The 22,459-nt window shown below is 49.8% G+C and overlaps 1 protein-coding gene across 10 annotated transcripts; it reads right to left on the bottom strand.

Moving 5' to 3' along the window:
• Positions 1-252: 252 nt before the first annotated feature.
• On the bottom strand, positions 253-21,317 carry DNAJB13 (DnaJ heat shock protein family (Hsp40) member B13). 10 transcript variants are annotated; one of them, XM_023209441.1, is made up of 8 exons: positions 20,523-21,317; positions 12,880-12,983; positions 11,648-11,809; positions 5,542-5,699; positions 4,337-4,450; positions 2,121-2,234; positions 1,255-1,331; positions 253-590 (listed from the first exon to the last, which is right to left on the bottom strand). In XM_023209441.1, exons 1-8 carry the CDS (start codon positions 20,588-20,590, stop codon positions 437-439), a joined length of 951 nt encoding a protein of 316 aa, XP_023065209.1. In that variant the 5' UTR covers positions 20,591-21,317; the 3' UTR covers positions 253-436. The 10 variants fall into 10 exon arrangements, with proteins under 10 accessions (XP_023065209.1, XP_023065207.1, XP_023065213.1 ...); XM_023209439.2 differs by having other exon boundaries at positions 2,121-2,323; positions 4,312-4,450; positions 20,523-20,676; XM_023209445.1 differs by lacking the exon at positions 20,523-21,317 and adding an exon at positions 15,188-15,206 and having other exon boundaries at positions 2,121-2,323; positions 4,312-4,450.
• Positions 21,318-22,459: the final 1,142 nt, after the last annotated feature.

The following is a 22,459-nucleotide window of genomic DNA, read 5'->3' as shown; positions in this document are numbered from 1 at the left end:
GACCATATCATGCTCCAGAGATTGTCTCTCTGTCATGAAAAGCCAGAGCAGAGCTAGAGACCCTCAGAGGCCACACAGCCCTGCCCCACTCTATCAAAGTGGAAGCACAGAGGATCTGAACCCTTACCTGCCCTTTCCCACAAAGCCAGGACAGGGACCCAGGCACTCAGCTCCTTGGGCCTCTTTCTTCCCTGTGGCCCCCAAGAAAGGCTAATATGAAGCTCCTCTCCAACTCACTCTCATGGGTGTAGCTGGAGGACAGGAAATAGATCTTTATTATGTTAGTTTAAGCCCTGCACCATCCCACTCTGGTATCATATCTGTGCAGCAGGCTCCCTGAGGCTATGCACACCTGTGCACACCCTGAGGCTATGGCGGGTAGGGGTGGGGTGAGGCCCGGCTAGCCTCCTCTCACCCCTGCTCCAGCCCCCCACAGTCATGTCAGCAATGCCTGGCGCAGCATCTGCTTCTTCTGGGGTGTGAGGCGGGTGGGGAACTGGATGTCGAAGAAGATGAAGAGATCCCCCTTCTTAGTGGGGTCCTCTGGCAATGGCATCCCCTCACCTGGCACCTTCTTGAAGTATTTGGGGCTGAAATAGGATGAAAGAAAGGAGCTTAGAGATCATCCCAGAGCAGCACCTCAGCAAGTCCCTGTCACATAACCCCTACTCACATAACCCCAGGAAGGGAACGGTCACTCCAGCCTTCACCTGGAGTGGCCCTTAGTCAGAACTGGTTGGGAAAGGAGAGGAGATTGGCTTATTCCAAACAGCTTGCTCCCTGAAAACCTGTTTACACTGAGTGTCTGATGGAGGATTCCAGAAACTTTGTTTAAGATATGGGAAACGGGAAGTAAGGGTGAGCAAAGCCTGAGGTGAAGGCGGGGGTGCTTGGCTGCCAGGCAAACCTCCGTAGGGGCAGAGGGCCTTTCTTGGAAAAGGACTTAGGGGATACAACTCAGAACTCTAATGAGAAGTTTGGGGGGATGGAGGCCACGGGGTTGCCCAACACTGCTCTAGCCTCTGCAGTGGCTTCGTGTGGATTAGAAAAAGATGTTCCTTTTGCCAGGGGATTGCAGCCCACAGCGTGGCCAGAGTGTAGGTTTGGTTTTGGTCCTCTCTATCCCCTCAGCAGGGAATCCTTGTGCTGGGGGCAGCCTGTACAACTCTACTGGGCAGACCTGTCTGACAAGACCCCCTATATCCCAGGCTAGCCCTTCTCTTGGCTACTGGGGCCCAAGGTAGATGGACTCACTGGATGATGTCATTGATGGGGATGTTGAGCAGACGGTCATCTAGAGTCTTCACCTCCACAGTGCAGCAGGTGAGAGCCTAGGGAGGGTCAGGGCCGCAGGTGAGGCTGAGGAGGGTCGCCATGGCCCTCCTATTTAGAAGGCACCTTAGGAACCTGTCCAGTGCCAGACTGTGAGTTGGGCACAAGGGAGACGAGGCTGTTCAAGAACTAATAGGTGAATGACCCAGGCATTTTCTGCCCTGGCAGGAAAGATGGATGGATCTGGCAGGTAAGATGGATGTTGTATAAATGTAATGATGGAGATAGAATAAAAGTGTTTGTGGGAGCCAAGGAGAGGCCACTAAACCATTCAGGAGTGGGGCAGGAAGTGGTAGCAGTGGTGGTAGCTATTGATGAGGACCCTATAGGGTCAGGTGAATAGACAGCATCCCAGGGAGAGGGCCCCGGAGAAAGGAGGCGTGAAAATGCATTATGCAGGCAGGGTGCTATGCGGCAAAGGGGCTAGAGTGCGGGGGAAGGGGTAAGCAGGGAGCAGATCACAGAGGGCCTCCAGTGGCCCTCTAAACAAAGATGTTTAGACAGTGAGGAGTATGGCAGGGTCCGATGAGTGTGTGGCAGGATCCTAAGGAGAAGAGCCTGGAGGAGATGAGAAGTGGGGAGGAGGACCTGCTGTGCAGATCTGATGCACAGACCCAGGCAGTGCGGATGAGCAGAGGGGACCAAGTGGATGGTGATTTGGAGGGTGGAATTCACAGGACTTAGTGACTGATGGCAGGTGGTTGCGGGAGGGGATGCCAAGTCTAGGCCGGGGCAGGTGGGGCTCACGCTGATCCCCTCCCCGCTGCTCCTGCGCTTTGCCCACTCACCTTTCCCAGAGGGATGGGGTTCACGAAGAAGAGGTTGTCATTCTCCCTGCGGAAGCGAGGGTGTAGCTTCTCCTTTACGATGAAAATGATGTCTGCTGGGATGATGTTTGGGCCCTGGGCAGGGGACGCCAAAGGGTGACAAGGACTAGTTGGCCATGTGACCTTGGCCAAGTTCCTGCCTCTACTTGTCTCCATGTCTTCATCTGTACAATGGGGAGATGAGAGCAGGTTTTCTGGAAGGGCCTTTAGCCCAGATAGATTAGAAGCCTGAGAAGCTTACCCAGATGCATCCCCCCAGAATTACTTCTGTACTGAGCATGCCCAAAATAGACACACTCAGCTGGAGGCTCGGAGAGGCTTCCTCAGACGGCAGGTAGAACACTGAGCTGGGTGTCAGGCAACTGACCATATGTCTCTGTCTTGCTAGTAACTCCAGGCATGATACCCCTGTCATCAAGTCACCACAAGTCTGCTGAGGTCTCTTCTGGGCATTGGGGACAGAGGAATCAGACTGGCCCCTCACCCCAAGGAGCTCCCAGTCTCGTGGCCGGGAGGGAGAGGAACTGATGGTGAATACTCAGCACGCTCAAGACATGATAAAGGGAGGCCCAGATCCTGGGGCTCAGAGAAGGCTGCCCAGAGCAGGAAACACAAGCTGGGTTTTGAAGCATGTTTCTTCAAAGTAGATGTTTTATTTATTTTTTGTTTTTTTTTTTTTAGACAGGGTCTCTCTCTGTTGCCCAGGCTGAAGTGTAGTGGCATGATCATAGCTCACCACAGCCTTGACCTCCTGGGCTCAAGAGATCCTCCCGCCTCAGTCTCCTGAGCATCTGGGACCACAGGCACACACTGCCATGCCCAGCTAACTTTTTTGTTTTTAGTAGAGACAAGGTCTCGCTATGTTGCCCAGGCTGGTCTCAAGCTTCTGAGCTCAAGTGATTCTCTTGCCTTGGCATCCCAAAGTGCTGGAGCTGTAGGTGTAAGCCACCAGGCCAGACCGGAGGTAGATGTTTCGTAGGTGAGAAAGGGGGCAAAAAGTGCAGGCAAAGGAATGTATCTTTCCTGGCTCTGAATGCTCCATCATTCTGCCTCTTCTCAGGACTTAAGGACTCAGCACGCCTTGGACAATAGTTTTATGTTTTTATTTAAATAGTATTTAATTTAAAAGTATTACTAATAGGCCAGGCATGGTGGCTCACATCTGTAATCCCAGGCACTGTGGGAGGCTGAGGCAGGCAGATCACCTGAGGTCAGGAGTTCGAGGCCAGTCTGGCCAACATGGAGAAACCCTATCTCTATAACAATACAAAAATTAGCTGGGTGGCCGGATGCAGTGGCTCACGCCTGTAATCCCAAGCACTTTGGTAGGCCGAGACGGGTGGATCACCTGAGATCAGGAGTTCAAGACCAGCCTGGCCAACATGGTGAAACCCCGTCTCTACTAAAAATACAAAAATTAGCTGGGTGTGGTGGTGCATGCCTGTAATCCCAGCTAGTGGGGAGGCTGAGGCAGCAGAATAACTTGAACCCAGGAGGCGGAGTTTGCAGTGAGCCAAGACTGTGCTACACACTTCTAGCCTGGGTAACAGAGTGAGACTCTGTCTCAATAAAAAAAAAAAAAAAAAACTAGCTGTGTGTGGTGGCACGTGCCTGTAGTCACAGCTACTCCGGAGGCTGGGGCAGGAGAATCACTTGAATCCAGGAGGTGGGGGTTACAATGAGCTGAAATCGTGCCACCTCACTCCAGCCTGGGCAACAAAGTGAGACTCCCGTCTCAAAATAAAATAAATAAATAAATAAATAAATAAATAAATAAAATTATTATGATTAAATGGTTTCTGAATAGCTTCTGTAGTTGGGCTTTATTCTGAGAAACACTGAAGAAAATCAGGAAAACACTGGCGTTCAGACTGGGATCTCCTTTCAGCTCTCATGTTCTTGTCCTAGGCAAGTCCCATTCTTCTCTGGGCCCCCATTTCCCACTCTGTAAAATGGGGACAGTCCCTGGGCTGCCCGTTCACAGAAGCATTATAAGGCTCTGTTCCTTGGAAGGAACACTGGGGATCCCATCTCACCCACTCTGCAGACTGGGCTCTCTACAGACCAAGGCTCACAGGGTCAGGAAAAAGTATTGCCTCTTTTCCCTTCCCTTCCTTCTCAGTCTTCCCACTGCCTGAGTCCAGTGACTGACCTGAGTCAGCTTCTTCCACCCTCACCTGGTCCCCTTCCTTCTCAAAGGTGATGCGTGTGCCCTGCCTCCAACCAGGCTTCACATCAATGGTCAGGATCTTGTCCTTGATGGTGGAGGAGTACCCATCCTCATTCAGCACCTGCAGCAACATATCAGGTGGGGGGAGGTCCGCTTAGGACTTCCATGAGCACAGGCAAGATTTGCTCAGATTTTCATGAACACTCAGGTGACCTTTGCACACATGAAAGATGCTCTATGGGATTTGTACTTGGGCTCAATCCTCTAGCAATGGGAAGAGCCTCCAGCAATGGGGAGATCCTGCCCTGAGCCACTCCCACGCCCATCCTGTTGCCATGACAACCAAGAACCTATGATTCCAGGATGGCAGGAGATGCCATGAGACTGGGGCTAGGGGCTGAGATGCCAAGCAGTCACCATTAGTTGATCAAACACACAGCTCCAGGCCTGGCCACTAACAGATACATGGTGAAAATGTACTTCGTTCCTCTCTCCAAATCCCAGAGGCCTGGGCTTGAGTCTCCAGCAAGTCTCTTAACCCCAAAGAGAGAAATGAAAGTCAACATATCTAAGCCTCCCCCAGTGCATTCACCACTGTGTCATCCTTCCACTCCCCAATCACATGTCCAGATGGGTGCCATCTGTGGAAAGCATGGCCGCATCAGCAGCTCCTCTGCTGGGCAAAGGTACAGGAGGCTTGCTCTTATGCTTGGCACAGGGCTGGGCCATGGGACAGGGCCAAGCCAAGGACTAGACACGAGGCACTGAGGGTCTTCCTCAACCCGTCACCTTGGTGACTGTCTCCCAGCCCACCCTCCATGCCCACTGTTCTTTCTTATGCACGAGGCACGCACCCTGGTAAAAATCCTGGGAATATGGTCTGGTAAAGCCCAGAGGAAAGAATTCAGAGGATGAGGATTCAGAGCCTTTCCAGTTCCCACGGGGATGAGGCTGAATTGAAAGAGAGGAAGGCTGCAGTTGGGAAGGCCGCAGAGGGCACTCCTGCACTAGGAAAGAACCGGGCTAATATCCTCAATTGTCCCTTCCGAATTTCAGATTCCAGAATTCTAACATCCTAGGTCTCTGAATCTAAGGTGCCATAATTCCATCAGAGACCATCCCTGAGTCCTCCCACCCGGGTAAGGGAGGAGGTGGCTGCTAGGCTGCAGGAGATAGGTGATGGCTCCCGGGAGGCGCAAGCTGAGTACTCACCCTTCTGGAGATCTTAATTTTTTTGGTGCAGCCAAAGAATAAGTCCTCCAGGGACAGGTAGAGATCCCGTTCGATTTGGGGGTCCTGCTTCTTGACCCCTCGGCCCTGGAGCCCCCCAAAGTTCAAATCCACCTCACTTCCTTCTGCACCAAAAAACTCTGCAGGAGGTAGGGAGAGGAGTAAGAGAAATTGTATCCAGAGACCCAGACACGCGTGTATACACACACACACACACACACACTCCACCTCCCCATCCAGATACGCTCCCCAACCTCTTCAGTGCCCTGTGTAATACCCAGCATCCTATAACCACCTCTCAGACTGGCCAAGCCAAGGAGCTGCTTCAACTGCTGATGCAGTGATTATCATCCCTTGCCACTTCCCACTGCTTCACCCCTGATTGGGATATCACCCCCCGCCGCCCCCGCTGCTTCCCCCTCTCTCTTAATCACAACTTGGATACGGTAACTCTGGCTGTCTCAGGAAAGGGAGGCGCTCCCTCTGGTGGCCGCGCTCGGGAGTGCCAGAAGAGACTGCTGGTAGTCTTCGGCAGGAAGGTCAGAGCCGGCCAGTCCTCCCTACTCTTCCACAGAGGCCACTCCCCTTCGCTGTTCAGCCCAGCCCAAGACTATACTAAAGACCCCAGACTCAAGTTTCTATAAAGCTGTCAACTGAGATGGGAGAGGGGAAAGTTTGGACCCTAACAATTTGAGAGGCCACCAGCATCCCCCAAATTCCTCTTTCCTCAATTTCTTTTGCCCCTGCCCAGCTCTACACCCATAACCCCTCTTGCTGCCCACATTCTTCCTCCCAGTGCAAAGACAGCCCCATCCCGGCTCTGCCCCTGATGTGCTGTGTGATCCGTGGGCTTCAGTGTCTTGGTCTCTGGGATGGGGTAATAATGCCTGATCTGGCTTCCATCATTAAGATAAAGAGCTAAAACTTGCTGAGAGCTTACTATGCATCAGGTGCTATTTTTGGCACCTTACATTTATTATTTCATTGGTCCAGAGAGGCCAAACAAAATGCTTAAGGTCCCATAGCTAGTAAGCAGTAGAGTTGGGATCTGAACCACAGGACAATATGAATACGGAAATTGTGTCCTTAACCACTGTGCCACACTGCATTGCTAGATATGGAAGCCCTTCATAAGCTGTAAACTTGAGGGGCACTATGGTTCAGAGTTCCCATATTCTGTCTCTCATGGTTAATGCCATGGAATGAACTTCACAGCTGAATGGTGAAATGACCTCAGGCAGGGATGAGGTGACTACACTGTGTCCCTCTAAGATGCGATGGGCAATCAAAGGGCCTGCAAATCATCTGGTTCTCCTGTTGCATTGCTGATTTCACTTGTCCACCCAGACCTACAGTGTACCAGGCAGTAAACACCCCAATAGCCAGGCCACAGGAAGCCCAGCCCCTCAACCCTGCAGGGAGATGGGACTGGGACTCAGGAACCCTTGGGGTGGCGCACTGTGGCAGTATAGCTTCTGGGTGCTGCCTAAGGAGGCCCAGACCCTGAGCCTGACCTGACCTTTCCCAATGAGCGATGCCCTATAGACTCCCTTTGCTCCTTTGAACTGAGACAGGTAGGGAGACAGGGTCCACCGTATGGCATTTTTGGGCTGCAAAGCCCCTTTCCTTTTCTTTTTCTTTTTTTCTTTTTTTTTTGAGACGGAGTCTCACTCTTGTTGCCCAGGCTGGAGTGCAATGGCGCAATCTTGGCTCACCGCAACCTCCACCTCCTTGGTGCAAGCGATTCTCCTACCTCAGCCTCCTGAGTAGCTGGAATTACAGGAATGTGCCACTGTGCCCGACTGTTTTTTTTTTTTTTTAGTAGAAATGGGTTTTCTCCATGGTAGTCAGTCTGGTCTCGAACTCCCGACCTCAGGTGATCTGCTGGCCTCGGCCTACCGAAGTGCTGGGATTACAGGCGTGAGCCACCGTGCCTGGCCGATTGCAAAGCCCCTTTTCATAAACATTATCTCATCTGATAATAGCCCTTGAGCCTTAATGATTATTTTGTCTATGTAATGGTTAGGAAGCTGGGGTTTCAGAGGGGTAAGGAAATTTTCCCAGGACCACACGATTCACAAATGGCAGCACATGGATTGGAAACAGGCCTGCTACTCAAAGCCCCTTGCTGTTTTCAGTCTCACGTGGAGCTTATAAACTAAGCTTCCTCTGGCAGACACATGAGGGTGGCACACAAGGGGAGCAGTCTCTGAGGCAGAGGGGCTATAACCCATGTATTGGCACAGAGAAGAGAAGGAGAGAACTTTTGAAGTTCAGAAAAGCTGAAGTATAGCCAGGGAGAAGGGGGAAGGGGTGTAGGAGAAAACAGGCAATGAAAATCTAGGCCTATGTGGGCATAACTAGAGCCAGGAAGAAAGGTGTGAAGGTCTTTTCACTGCCTTTGCAAGATGATTCTGAGCCTCAGAAATCAACTCTTGGTCAGTTCGTCTGAGACCTGGGATCATGCACCCATCCACCTCCCCAGCCATCCATCCGCCTACCCAGCCATCCATCTGCCTACCCACCCACCTACCACACGCCCATCTATTCATTCATACACCCACTCATCCGTTCATCCATCTGTCCTTCCTTCCTTCATTTCACACATCCACCTATCCACTCACTCTTGTCAGATGCTAGGCTGGGGTTTGGCTACTCTGAGATCAATCAGACCTGGAGGAGCTCCCAGTCTGGTAAGGAGACAAGCATATTAGGGAAACTATAAATAGCATAAGAACTGTTTTAACTGCAAAAGAGACAAGAGGTATCTTCCCACAAATACAATATTAGCAAAAGACCAGAAAGAAACTAAATACCCATCAATAAGACAGTAATTAAAAATAATAAATTATACCTGGCACAGTGGCTCATGCCTGTAATCCCAGCACTTTGGGAGGATTAGGCAGGCAGATCACCTGAGGTCAGGAGTTCAAAACCAGCCTGGCCAGTCTTGAGTGGAAACCCCATCTCTACTAAAAATATAAAACTTAGCCAGGCGTTCTGGCGCCCACCTGTAATCCCAGCTACTCGGGTAGCTGAGGCAGGAGAATCGCTTGAACCCAGGAGGCAGAGGTTGCAGTGAGCCAAGATTGTGCCATTGCACTCCTGGGCAACAGAGTAAGACTCTCATAATAATAAATTATAAAACACCCATGGTAGCCATGCTGGCACTTGGCATCCGCTCTGACCTCCTTCTTGCATACCTTCCCTCCTAGAGAATCTGTAGAGCCAAAAGGAACATCCCCCAGACTCTCCAGCAGCTAAGGTTCTGGCTTTGAATTCTGTTCATCAGGTAAACCCTGAGCTACTTGGGATGCAGGAAGAAGGCGGCAGGCATCTCTCCATGGCTCTGTCTGGAGCTGGTGAGCACTGTTGTGGAAATACTGGGTTTTTCTGCAGCAGCCCTTGTGTGTCCACCTACGAGTTTCATGCCTGTCAGAAGCAAGTGAGGCAGCAGTTGCAGCTACATTTATGGTGTGTTCTGGAATGCAACGGTGACATTTCCTGATTCCTTCTTTGTGAGTGTGACAGAGACAGCAGCTTTCCTTGTGGGCCAGTTTAGAGGAGGTGTTCTTGGAAGATTTCCTACAGGGCCAGCTTAGAGCCGTCTCACCCAGGCCTTTCAGTGATTATGTATGTATTTATTTATTTTATTTTATTGAGACAAGGTCTCAATCTGTCACCCAGGCTGCAGTGCAGTAGCCCGATCTTGGCTCACTGCAGCCTCAACCTCCTGGGCTCAGGCGATTCTTCTACCTCAGCCTCCTGAGTAGCTGGGACTACAGACACACACCACCGTTCCTGGCACATTTTTTGTAGAGATGGGGTTTGGCTATGTTGCCCAGGTTGGCACTGAACTCCTACACTCAAGTGATCCAGCTACCCCAGCCTCCCAGAGTGCTGGGATTACAGGAGTGAGCCACCACACCTGGCCTCAGTGATTTTTTAAAGCACCTAATTCCCTGTTTTGAACCCCTTTCTGCTTCACGTGGCTGAAACAGTATTTGTTTCTGCAGTGGATCCCTAATAGACATCTGTACAATGAAATCTTATGCAGATCTATATATAGTATGTAGACTTACATATAAGTGAATAAAGTAGATCTATATGTAGTATAACATATAAGATAATCTCCAAGATATATTAAGTGAAAAAAAATCTGTGTGTAAAATGTGGCCCTATTTCCTTAACAAAATAAAAGGCTTATGTAAAAATAAATATAGCTCATACATGCATAGAAAGTTTCTGGAAGGATACATAAACTGTTTCCTAGTAGCTGCTTCTGAGGGCTGGGCTGGGCACAGTGGCTCATGCCTGTGATCCCAGCACTTTGGGAGGCCGAGGTGGGCTGAGGTCAGCTGAGGTCAGGAGTTTGAGACCAGCCTGGCAGATATGGTGAAACCACATGTCTACTTGTGGGGAAAAGAAAGAGAGATCAGCCTGTTACTGTGTCTATATAGAAAGAAGCAGATATAAGAGACTCTATTTTGTTCTGTATTTGAGATGCTGTTAATCTGTGACCCTACCCCCAACCTTGTCCTTGCAAGAGACATGTGCTATGGTGACTCAAGGTTTAATGGATTTTGGGCTGTGCAGGATGTGTCTTTGTTAAACAAGTGCCTGAAGGCAGCTTGCTGGTTAAAGGTCATCACCATTCTCTTAATCTCAAGTACCCAGAGACACGTACATGGCCAAAGGTCGCAGGGACCTTTGCCTAGGAAAGCTAGGTATTGTCAAAGGTTTCTCCCCATGTGATAGTCTGAAACAGGGCCTCGTGGGAAGAGAAGGACCTGATCGTCCCCTAGCCCGACACCTGTGAAGGGTCTGTGCTGAGGAGGACTAGCACAAGAGGAAAGAAGGCCTTTTGGCGGATGTTGGCAGTTAAGATAGAGAAAAGCATCTGTCTCCTGCCCATCCCTGGGCAGTGGAACATCTCAGCGTGAGACCGGATTGTATGCTTTGTTTACCGAGAAAGGAGAAAACCTCCTTAGGGCAAAAGGTGGGACTTGCTGAAACAATGCTGCTAAAAGGTTTATGGAAGATGTTTGCATATGCATATCAAGGCACAGCATTTTCCTTTGAACTTATTCATGTCACAGATCTTTATCCATATGTCTTACTGCTAATTTTCTCCCTACAATGATCCTATTGTCCTGCCACTCCCTTATCTTTAAGATGGTAAAGATAATTATCAATAAATACTAAGGGAACTCAGAGACCGTGGGTCCTCTGTATGCTGAGCACTGGTCCCCTGGGCCCACTTTTTCTTTCTCTCTACTTTGTCTCTGTGTCTCATTTCTTTTCTTAAGTCTCTCATTCCACCTAACAAGAAACCCCCACAGGGGTGGAGGGGTAGGCCACCCCTTCATCTACTAAAAAATACAAAATTACTAGCTGGGTATGGTGATAAGTGCCTGTAATCCCAGCTACTCAGGAGGCTGAGGCAAGGAGAACTGCTTGAACCCGGGAGGTGGAGGTTGCAGTGAGCTGAAATCGTGCCACTGCAATGGGTGACATCCAGCCTGGGTGACAGAACAGGACTCCATCTCAAAAAAAAAAAAAAGAAGAAGAAAGAAAGAAAGAAAATGGAGGGCTGGAATGTATATCTTTTTCAATGAATTCTGTTTTACTTTTTGTTTTGCAATGTGTTATATATATTTATTAAAGTAAAAATAGGCCGGCCGCGGTGGCTCACGCTTGTAATCCTAGCACTTTGGGAGGCCAAGGTGGGCAGATTGCCTGAGCTCAGGAGTTCAAAAGCAGCCTGGGCAACATGGTGAAACCCCATCTCTACTAAAAATTTTTAAAAATTAACCGGGCATGGCAGTGTGCGCCTGTAGTCTCAGCTATTCGGGAGAGGCAGGAGAATTTTTTGAACTCAGGAGGCAGAGGTTGCAGCGAGCCAAGATCGCACCACTGCACTCCAGCCTGGGCGACAGAGCGAGTCTCCATCTCCAAAAAATAAATAAATAAATAAAATAAAATAAAATAATAAAGTAAAAATAAAAACAAACCTACTTAACGAAAAGCATCATTTATAGCTGTGTCATTTCTCTGCAAGGCAAGGTGGGGGAGGAAGACCTCTTACCACTGAAGGGGTTGTTTCCACCAAAGAACTCGTGGAACACCTTTTCGGGTTTGTTGTGGAAGACGTAACCAGTTGTCCATGGGGTCTGAGATCCAAACTCCAAAGGAATCCCACCCTTCAGGCCCTCCTCTCCAAACTTGTCGTAGATGCCTCTCTTCACGGCTGTGGATGGGCATCACTTTGAGGAGGCGTCCAACTTTGGGAGCTGAGATAGGTGGAGGGGCTGGGAAGCAGGCGGACATGGAGAAAGGGAAGGGGCAGAAGCAGCCTGATCCCAAAGTGCAGGCTGTCTGGCAGTCTTTGGAATGACACGCTAGGAGTCGGGTTCCATTTCATTCTGGGAGGACCTAGGTATGGCTTCTGTAGCCCAGAAGAGAGATGGGAAAGCCTTGGGTTTGCTAGGGGCAGGGTGAGAGATTGGGGAAATAACTGAGAGACTGAGGCTCAGGCCACAGCCCTGGAATTTGGCCTAACTCAGTCATCATGGCCACTGTCTTATCTGGGGTAAACAGAATTGTAGAACCTTGACATTTTAGAAGCTAAGAATTCTAGAGCCTCCAAATTTTAGAACTTCAAAATCCTAGAGTCTAAGGACCCTGAAGTCCTGAAAACTCAGGGCTGTAGAAACCTTAGTGATCTTCTAGCTGTACTTCTGCAGGAACCAGGATTAGTCTCCAGGACAAGCCCCAGGGAAAGCCCCGCAGGATGGCCCTGGGTGCCGGGGCGGGGATCACACTTTCTTCACTCAGCTGATTTCCACAGGAGAGAGATTTCCTAATTACTCCTGGCCTTTCTGTGCCGGTTCCTACTCTTGCTGGCCCTGGGGAAATGGACACTCAGCCACTGGGAAGGACCTCTGGGAGGGACAAGTGAGTGCGCCTGCCCAGCTTCAGCCTTCTTCCCGGTAGCTGCAAGCCCCTCACTCTGTTCCTCCCGGGGAAGGTCCCGTCCTCGCAGGGCATAGGGATGCGTGGGGAATGTGCCCCTGCTCCCACACTGCCTGCCAGGGTGAGCGAGTCAGTGTAATCCTGGGCTCCACACCCTATGTCCTCCCCCTCAGCTTGCTTCTACTGAGAAAGGCAGGTCGGTATTCTGTCTTCTCTGTGTGTCTAGATTCTAGGCAGGGAAGAGGGATGCTTCCTCGCTATTGGGCCCCCTCAGAAAACCCAACAGTCTGGAAACTTAAGGAATGATCCTAATCGAGGGGGCTGCTCAGCCCCACAGCTACTCACGGTCACTCAGCACGTCGTAGGCCTCTGCTATTTGCCTGAAAATCTCTGCTGAAGACGGCTCATTTGACTTCAATGGGTGGTGCTTAAGGGCGAGTCTGCGGTACCTGGAGGAGGGCGAGTTAATACAAGCCCTATCAGCTGGCCTGTTTCTGAGGGCAGACCAGAGTTCAGAGCTGGCACTCTGTCCACTCCTGCCTGGCTATAAATCCGGGGTAGTTTCACGGGCTGTGGTGGCTGCGGAAGTGCACTGCTCAGCTCTTGAAGAGTAGCTGGTGCGGGGAGCACAGCTGACTGACAGTTCCAGCAGCTGCCCCCCTGGGCATCTGAGGCGAAGCTACTGCCCCTGAGCTGCTCCCAGTGCTTACGTGTGGTGGAGATACCAAGGCTGGCCCATTCCTGCAAGACACAGGACTCCTCCAACGGGCACGCTTTGCGTGAGGGCTCCCCAGAGGCTGGCTGAGCTCTCCCTCCCCACTCCTCCCCTCCGCGTCAGGCTGCACTGTGTTCTGGGGACTCTCCCTGCGCGCTCCTGCTCCCTTCCCTTCATCCTTCACAGTTTCTCCAGGTACATTTCCTACACATCTAATCCTGTTTGCTTCTTAGAGGACAGGAGCAGACACACAGGCGTCTTGGGAGGATGAGCTGTACAATCGGGTGTGCAGCGGACATGGATGAGGCGCTCAACGCGCGTCTGGTTCCTGTGCCGCCCCCACCCACTCTGTGCTTATGTTTTTCCTTCTTCTTTTCTGCCCAGTCCTGTGCTATTTGCCTGAAAATATCTGCTGAAGACGGCTCATTTGACTTCAACAGGTGGTTAAGGGGCGAGTCTGCGGTACCTGGAGGAGGGAGGGTTAATACAAGTCCTACCAGCTGGCCTGTTTCTGAGGGGCAGACATCATAGCGTCTGAGAATATGTATCAGAGGTGACCCGGGGTGGGGGAAAGATGGCGCGGATTGGGTGGTTTGTGGAGGGTTTAATAAAGGGACCATTCGCCCAGGTGCAGGAGGAGCGGAGGGAGACTGCCAGGGACAGCGGAGTGCAGTTTTTCCAGGCCAGGAACGCTGAGGGGTTTGTCGGAGTGTGTGGACAGGGCCCTCAGCGGAGCTGTGACCTTCTGTCAAGCGACACAGCTGACTGAAGAGACCCCATAGGAGGAGAACTGGGGAATAAAGCCGCAGCCCCGCCCTTCTCCCTCCCCATCTCCCGCCTAGCGCTCCCCTGGGCCGGCTCCATCTGGAAGGCTGAAGGCAAGGAAGCCTCCCGGAGCCGGAGCCGAGCAGGTCAGGAAGGGTGGGGAGTGGGTCTGGAGGGTTGCACGGGAGGCGTCCAGCACAGACGCCTGTCACTCAGCCCAGGCATGACCCCCCACCTTACCTCCGCCTGCTTTTCCAGTGCCCACACTCGCTTCGCCGCCATCCCCAGGGTTCCGTGGTTTCTCTCCTCATCCCAGGGGCAGGCTTCGGTCTCTCACAGCTAAATCTCCATCCTGAACCGACCACTTCCCTGAGCCAAAGACTACCTCCAACTGTCTACTTGCCATCTCCTCTCCAAGGTATCACAAATTCACCTAGTCCAGACATATACTTTTTTTTTTTTTTTTTTTTTTGAGAGGGAGTTTCTCTCTTATTGCCCAAGCTGGAGTACAGTGGTGCGATCTCTGCTCACTACAACCTCTGCCTCCCGGGTTCAAGCTATTCTCCTGCCTCAACCTCCCAAGCAGCTGAGATTACAGGCACTCGCCGCCACACCCGGCTAATTTTTTGTATTTTTATTAGAAACGGGGTTTCACCATGTTGGCCAGGCTGGTCTCGAACTCCTGACCTCAGGTGATCCTCCCACCACCGCCTCCCAAAGTGCTGGGATTATAGGCGTGAGCCACCTGACCCTGCCAACACATACATTTTCACTCCTTAATTTTTCCCCAGGCACTGCAGCCAGAAATGTGAGCACTTTGACTCCAAGTTCTCCTTTGTCTCCTCTCCTTATCCCATCAGTCACCAAGTCACATGAGGTTTTCCTTCTAACTAATGTTCTGGTCTGGGTACAGTGGCTCATGCCTGTAATCCCAACACTTTGTGAGGCCGAGGTGGGAGGATGACTCGAGCTCAGGAGTTTGACACCAGCCTGGGCAACATGGCAAAACTCTGACTCTACCAAAAAAAAAAAAAAAATGCAAAAATTAGCCGGGCATGGTGGCATTTGTTATGCCCAGACCGTTTATTCCCCGGAGAAGACCACCAGAGTCCAGAGTCAAAGCCAAGCAGCAAGGATCTTTATTACAGGTTCGAACCTGGAGCTCTCACTCACTTGTGAAACGAGCCGGGCAGGAGAGCTCCCCCACTGGGCTCCGAACAGTGTTATATAGTCTAAGAAAAGTAGGCATAGAATCATTATACAAATCAGATGTATGATTGGCTAGCGTTTGAACAAGGCGATTTGGCTAACTATGATTGGTTCCCGCCATTTCTGGTATTTCGGTTAATTTTGAAATTCTGCTGACGTTTCTCTGGGGCTTGCAGGGCAGGGGTAGGGCTTGTTTTTGCAACCCTTGAGGCGAAGAGTCTTACACAAAGGCAGTTAATCATATTGCGACAGGTCTCACAACCGGTTTTTGGCAGCATGAGTGTATCTTACTCAAACACGTCTTGTGACCTTGCCGCAGAAAGAAAAACAGGAACTTACAGGACTTACAAAATCTCTGGAACGTGCAGAGATAGGAGAGCAGAACAAAGGGTTTAGCAATAGGGTGTGGCAGGAGAGTGGGCACACATGTTTGTGTCCTTTCACATTCACCTATAGTCCTAGCTACTCGGGAGGCTGATGTGGGAGAATTGCTTGAACCCAGGAAGTCAAGGCTGCAGTGAGCCAAGATTACACCACCGCACTTCAGCCTGTGACAGAGCAAGACTGTGTCTCAAAATAAATAAGAAATATTCTGTTCCTGTCTCTTTATCCCGACAAGTATTGCAGAACCATGTCTTCCTGCACCCAGTGGCCCCTTCTCCACTGCATTGTGTGCTGCCAATTGCGATGATATCTCTCACTCTTGCTCTCACTCTCTCTGCTCTTGTTAATGCTGATGCTTCTAAAATACTTTCTTTTTTTTTTTTTTTTTTTTTCTGTTTTGAGATGGAGTCTCGCTCTGTCGCCCAGGCTGGAGTGCAGTGGCATGATCTCGGCTCACTGCAAGCTCCTCCCGGGTTCACGTCATTCTCCTGCCTCAGCCTCCCGATTAGCTGGGATTACCAGCATGAGCCACCACGCCTAGCTAATTCTTGTAGTAGAGGCAAGGTTTCGCCCTGTTGGCTAGGCTGGTCTTGAATCCTGACCTCAGGTGATTCGCTCACCTCAGCCTCCCAAAGTGCTAAGATTATGCTAAGATTACAGGCATGACCCACCATGCCAGCCTTCTGAAACATTTTCTGACCAGGTCCCTCTCCTGGCAACTCTTCACTGGTTTCCCCATTGTCTCCAGCATAAAACTCAGATGTCCCACTCTAAGATCCAAGCCCCTGCCTCTTCCTCTGGCCTCACTCAGTTCTCCTTTGCTGCTCCCTTGACCTCTCCTGCATGACTCACCCCTCTACAGCCCCTCCCAGCTTCTCTGGGCAATTTTTAATTCATCCTTCAACTTTCGGCTCAGGTACCAAATCCTCCAGGGAGCCTTCCCTGACAGCTAGCCTCCTTTCTAGGTTAGACTCCCCTTCCCAAATCCCCAGCATCTTTGATCCTCGTCCTTAGCAGCGCTGTGTTCCAGGTGTCATTGACTCATCTAATAGGTTCTGGAGTTGCTGCATCCAGTTCTAGCCCCATTGTTGGGCACTGAGCAGGAGTGAGTAAATAAATGATATATGCTCAGCATCCTCCTACAGGGCAGCCCATCTCATTGTGGAATGGCTCTGACTTTTAGGCAATGCCTTCTCTTACTGCAACAGGAAGCTGGATCTGCTGTCCTGCAACTGTCCCTCCATCCATAAGGGTCCTGGCTGTGCCCTGGGGACCTTACAGAGAGAATATCTACTTTCAGAGACTTGAAGACAATTGTCACAGCCTTCCAAACCAGTCTTTCTCAATTATAAAGGTCACAGTCGGTTATTTTTATTTATTTATTTATTTAGAGAGAGTCTCACTCTGTTGCCTAGGCTGGAGTTCAGTGGTGCGATCTGGGCTCACTGCAATGTCCGCCTCCCAAGTTCAAGTAGCTGAAACTACAGGCGCCCACCACCACACCTGGCTCATTTTTGTATTTTTAGTAAAGACCGGTTTTTGCCGTGTTGGCCAGGCTAGTCTCAAATTCCTGGCCTCAAGTGATCCACCCATCTCAGCCTCCTGTAGTCCCAGCACTTTGGGAGGCCGAGGCGGGCAGATCACTTGAAATCAGGAGTTTGAAAACAGGCTGGCCAACGTGGTGAAACCCCGTCTTTACTAAAAATACAAAAATTAGCCAGGTACAGTGGCGCACACCTGTAGTCCCAGCTACTCGGGAGGCTGAGGCAGAAGAATCACTTGAATCTAGAAGGCTGTGATTGCAGTGAGTCCAGATCATGCCACTGCACTCCAGCCTGGGTGACAGAGAGACTCCATTTCAAAAAAAAAAGTAACAAGGTTTGAGAAAGGTTTAGTTTTTCATATAAATTTGAGTGGTTTCAAAATTATCCCTGCAGTAACATCACCTGCTTTCCTGAGTGGCACAGAAAGGGGTGAAATCACAGCTTGAACGCTGCAGTTATGAATCCTGGGCAATTATAAACCATCATGGTGCTTTTCTTCCTTATACAAGTTTAGCTCTTCTTTTTTTTTAATCTATATCTAGGTTGTCCCATGAGCAAGCATGTCATACATGTGACTTAGAGTTATTGCAGGGGAGAAGGGTTAAGGACTGCTTTTTGAAACATGCACAGTTCTTTTAATCACTCTATTTATTTTTATTTAGTTAGTTAGTCATTTTTGAAACAGAGTTTTGCTCTTGTTGCCCAGGCTGGAGTATAATGGCTCAATCTCGGCTCACTGTAACCTCCACCTCCCAGGTTCAAGCAATTCTCCTGCCTCAGTCTCCTGAGTAGCTGGGATTACAGGCACCTGCCAAGACACCCGGCTAATTTTTTTTTAGTAGAGATGGGGTTTTACCTTGTTGGCCAGGCTGGTCTCGAACTTCTGATCTCAGGAGATCCTCCTGCCTCGTCCTCCCAAAGTGCTGGGATTACAGGCATGAGCCACTACGCCCGGCCTTATTTTTATTTATTTATTTATTTTGAGACGAAGTCTCACTCTGTCACCCAAGCTGGAGTGCAATGGCATGATCTCAGCTCACTGCAACCTCCGCCTCCTGGGTTCAAGCAATTCTCCTATCTCAGCCTCCTGAGTAGCTGGGATTACAGGTGTGCGCCACCATACCCGGCTAATTTTTTGTAGTTTTAGTAGAGAAGTGGTTTCACCACATTGGCCAGGCTGGCAAACTCCTGACCTCAAGTGATCCACCTGCCTCAGCCTCCCAAAGTGCTAGGATTACAGGTGTGAGCCACTGTGTCTACCCATTTTTATTTTTTTTTGAGACAGGTCTTGCTCTGTTGCCTGGACTGGAATGCAGTGGTGCAATCATAGCTCAATGCAGCCTCTACTTTCTGGGCTCAAGTGATCCTCCCACCTGAGCCTCCCAAGTAGCTGGGACACAGGTGTGTGCCACCATGCCCAGCTAATTTTTAAATGTTCTGTAAAGACAGGGTCTCCCTATGATGCCCAGGCTGCCCTTTCAAACTCCTGGGCTCAAGGGATCCTCCTGCTTTGGCCTCCTAAAGTGCTCAGATTATAGGCATGAGCCACCACGCCAGGCCTTAATCACTCTTTATATGACATGGTTTCACATGCAAATGATTGCTGGACACATGCATTATCTTATCTAATCCTATTTCAGTCTCACAGCAACCTTTATTATGAGGATGATTTTTAGACATGGGAAAACTTCGGCTCAGAGAGGTTAAGTAATTTGCCCAGGTCACACAGCTAGCAGGTAAGTGAATCTGGATTCTGATCCAGCCCTTTCCAGTGCTTAAGTTGTGCTTCTCTTTCTGCACTCCCACTGCCCTTCCTCCTGATTACCTTTCCCTGGATGGGTCCTTCTGGTCAGTGAGATGCTTCAAGGAGTGGGTGACATCATATACTGTCCTGAGTTGTTCTCAAATCTTTTCATGAGTTTGTGTCTTTTTTCTCCAACAACACTGCAGACTCGCCACTTACGCCACTGATCCCCAAAAGGACCTGGCCCAGGAATAGGCCCATGACTGGCAGCTCTGGGAGGCCTGATGTCTGAACACTGGCTCCACTATTTACTAGTGCATGGCCGTGGGATATTAATGGTACTTAATTCTCAGGACTGTTGTGAGGATTAAAGAGTGAGGGAAAGTTCTCAGAACTGCACCTACACACTCAAAACATGCACCTATTGTCACTGCCCAACTTAATTGAGTTATCCTGAACTCCTCTTTTCTTTACCCTCCACTGATCCACTTAATTGCCAAATCCATTCCCTCCCCCTTTCTCTGGCCTCATCTTTTGCCTTGATTACCCCGAACAGCCTCCTAAGGGGTCTCTCTCCTTCCAAGATAACTTCCATAGCCCCTCATACTTCCTCTTTTGTAACACTCATCACAGTTGTGGTGACTTGAATTCAACATCTATTCAGCAACAAAATGTAGCTCCATGAGCTAAGGAAGAGTCACTGTCAGATTCAGACATTTATCTACAGCTGCCACCACTGCAGCAGGAGGTGAAGTACCCTCTCGACCCTTGTGGTAGACGCTTAAGAAATATTTGTTTAAAAAAAACATGTTTTTGGCTGGGTGCGGTGACTCACACCTATAATCCCAGCACTTGGGGAGGCCAAGGCGGGCGGATCACCAGAGGTCAGGAGTTTGAGACCAGCCTGACCAAAAAGGAGAAACCCCATCTCTACTAAAAATACAAAATGAGCTGGGCGTACTGGTGCGTGCCTGTAATCCCAGCTACTTGGGAGGCTGAGGCAGAAGAATCGCTTGAACCCAGGAGGCAGAGGTTGTGATGAGCTGAGATCACACCATTGCATTCCAGCCTGGGCAACAAGACCAAAATTCCGTCTCAAAAAAAACAAAAACAAAAACATTTTTTCAGAAAAATGTACTGACTCCTGTTGTAGGCTTTCTTAGGAATGAACCAGAGCATCCTTAAGACCTGATGGAAGTATTCAGGAATGCAGTTGAGTCAATGTTGAAAAACCTCCATCATGGCCAGAATCGAATTTATAACATCCATCTGCCCCGACCACTCCCTTGTTCACAAGCCTCTGGTTCTCCATAATATTCAAGATAAAGTTCAAATGGCTCCTTTGTCTCCATTTCATTGCTGGGAAAAGCAAGGCACCCAGGAGAGGAGACAGGGCATGGAGCATAAAGGGAGATGGGTTGGGAGCAGATTGAGGAACTAAAGAGTTCAAATTTCCAACCTGGGCCCTGACCCAGACCAAAGCCAGGATACAGGTATGCAAGAAGTGAAAGAAAGAACAAGGTTTACTTTGTCTGCCCTAAGCTGTGCAGGAAAGCTTGTTTTGGAAGAGAAGAGGGGAGGGCCTGCCCCAGCACACCCCTAAGGACTGGCTCCCACCCCAACTTACGCCTGCTTGATCTGGGCATCCTCTGAATTGCGAGTGATCTGGAGCACAGAGTAATAATCCTGGCCCATGGCTGGCTGGCTGGCAGTGAGGCCCTGGATAGTCCTCAGACTCTAGCAAGGCTGTTAGTTTGCTTCCTTGGTTGCTCCTGACAACCGCACAGGTGCACTCTGGGAGTTGTAGTCCCACTTCCCTAAACAAATCTCCTCACCTCTGCAACAGAGAGGAGTCAGTGAAAGGACTAGGAGAGCTGGGGCTGATTCTGTGACCCTGTGAAAGGTCACTCAACTCAGAAATTGGAGACTTACAGGGCTCTGTTTTTGTTTTTAAAGAGAGCAGCAATTAGTTTTAATAAAAAGGTTTTAGAAGACATGCATTTGGCTAATTTTTTAAAAATACATTTATTTTAGAACAGAGTTTTGGAAAAGTTGAGAAGACAGTACAGAGAGTTCCCATATACCTCACATCCACATTCCCCTATTTCATTATTATTTTTATGTTTTTGAGACAGGGTCTCACTCTGTCACCCAGGCTGGAGAGCAGTGGCAGGATTACACCTCACTGCAGCCTCGACCTCCCGGGCTCAAGGGATTCTCCCACCTCAGCCTTCCAAGTAGCTGAGACACAGGCGTGCACCACCATGCCTGGTTAATTTTTGTATGTTTTGTAGAAAGGGGGTTTCACCATATTGCCCAGGCTGGTCTTGAACTCTTGGGCTGACCTTGGCCTCTCAAAGTGCTGGGATTACAGGTGTGAGCCACTGCACTCACATTCCCCTATTATTAACATCTTACATTAGTATGGTATATTTGTCACAAATAATGACCAATATTGGTACATTATTGTTAACTAAAATCCACATTTTATTCAGATTTACTAGTTGTTTTAACCTAATATCTTATTTCTGTTCCGGACCCCATCCCAGATGCCACATTACAGTTAGCTGTCACATCTCCTCCAGTGCCTCCTGACTGTGACACTTTCTCAGACTTTCCATGATTTTAATGACCTTGACACTTTAATAATGGTCAGGTGTTTTGTAGAATGTCCCACAATTTGAATTTGTTTTTTTTGTTTGTTTGTTTGGTTGGTTTTTTGAGATGGAGTCTTACTCTGTCGCCCAGGCTGGAGTGCAGTGGCACAATTTCAGCTCACTGCAACCTCTGCCTCCTGGGTTCGAGTGATTCTCCTGCCTCAGCCTCCCGAGTAGCTGAGATTACAGGCATGCACCACCATGCCCAGCTAATTTTTGTATTTTTAGTAGAGACGGGGTTTTGCCATGTTGCCCAGGCTGGTCTCGAACTCCTGACCTCAAGTGATCCATCCACCTTAGCCTCCCAAAGTGCTGGGATTACAGGCGTGAGCCACCACACCCAGCCCTCCTTTCCCCCTTTCTATACTGCACTCTTTGGAAGGCAGTCACTGTGCGGTCCACCCTTACAGTGAGGGAGTCATGCTCCACCTCTCTAAGTACAGCAGAGCCCTGTTTTCCATGCACATCCCAAATCCAATTGGTCACCAAGCTCAGTCCATTCTGCTTCCTAGACAACCTCTCAAGCCCAGCTCCTCTGCTCTTCCTCCTCATAATCAGGGCCCAGCTCTGGTTTAATCTTTCGGCAAGACCACAACAACTTCCTTGTGGGCCAGACTGCCTTGTCTCTGTTCTGTGAAGCCCACGCTTCTCATTACTCGGAGTGAACTCCAAACTGCTTACCATGGCACACAGGCCCTCTGTGATCCGGTGCCTCCCTTTCCACCTTGAGCTCTCACCACTGCCCTATCGCCCAGTGCTCGTCAGAATGGACTGCAGCGCTTGCCACTGCCTGGACCAGCCATCCCCTCTCCTCATTCACCTCTGCTGCTACCTCTGCTCAGAACCTCCCACCCCACCCACCACAGACTCTCACATCAACCCAACTAACTTCTATTTGTTTTTTCTT

The sequence above is a fragment of the Piliocolobus tephrosceles genome, chromosome 13, assembly GCF_002776525.5.
Source record: "Piliocolobus tephrosceles isolate RC106 chromosome 13, ASM277652v3, whole genome shotgun sequence".
NCBI classification, from domain to species: Eukaryota; Metazoa; Chordata; class Mammalia; order Primates; family Cercopithecidae; genus Piliocolobus; species Piliocolobus tephrosceles.
The sequence above is the reverse complement of the archived record's forward strand: the minus strand, read 5'-3'. Positions and strand labels throughout refer to the sequence as shown.

Excerpts from the sequence above, each read along its gene's own strand:
- DNAJB13 (XM_023209436.2), bottom strand. The coding sequence starts at position 14,325 with ATGAGGAGAGAAACCACGGAACCCTGGGGATGGCGGCGAAGCGAGTGT. Across the intron at positions 12,984-14,254 it reads CACTGGAAAAGCAGGCGGAG|GTACCGCAGACTCGCCCTTA; the intron begins GTAAGGTGGGGG and ends GCCCTCCTCCAG. Across the intron at positions 5,700-11,647 it reads TGGAAACAACCCCTTCAGTG|AGTTTTTTGGTGCAGAAGGA; the intron begins GTAAGAGGTCTT and ends TACCTCCTGCAG.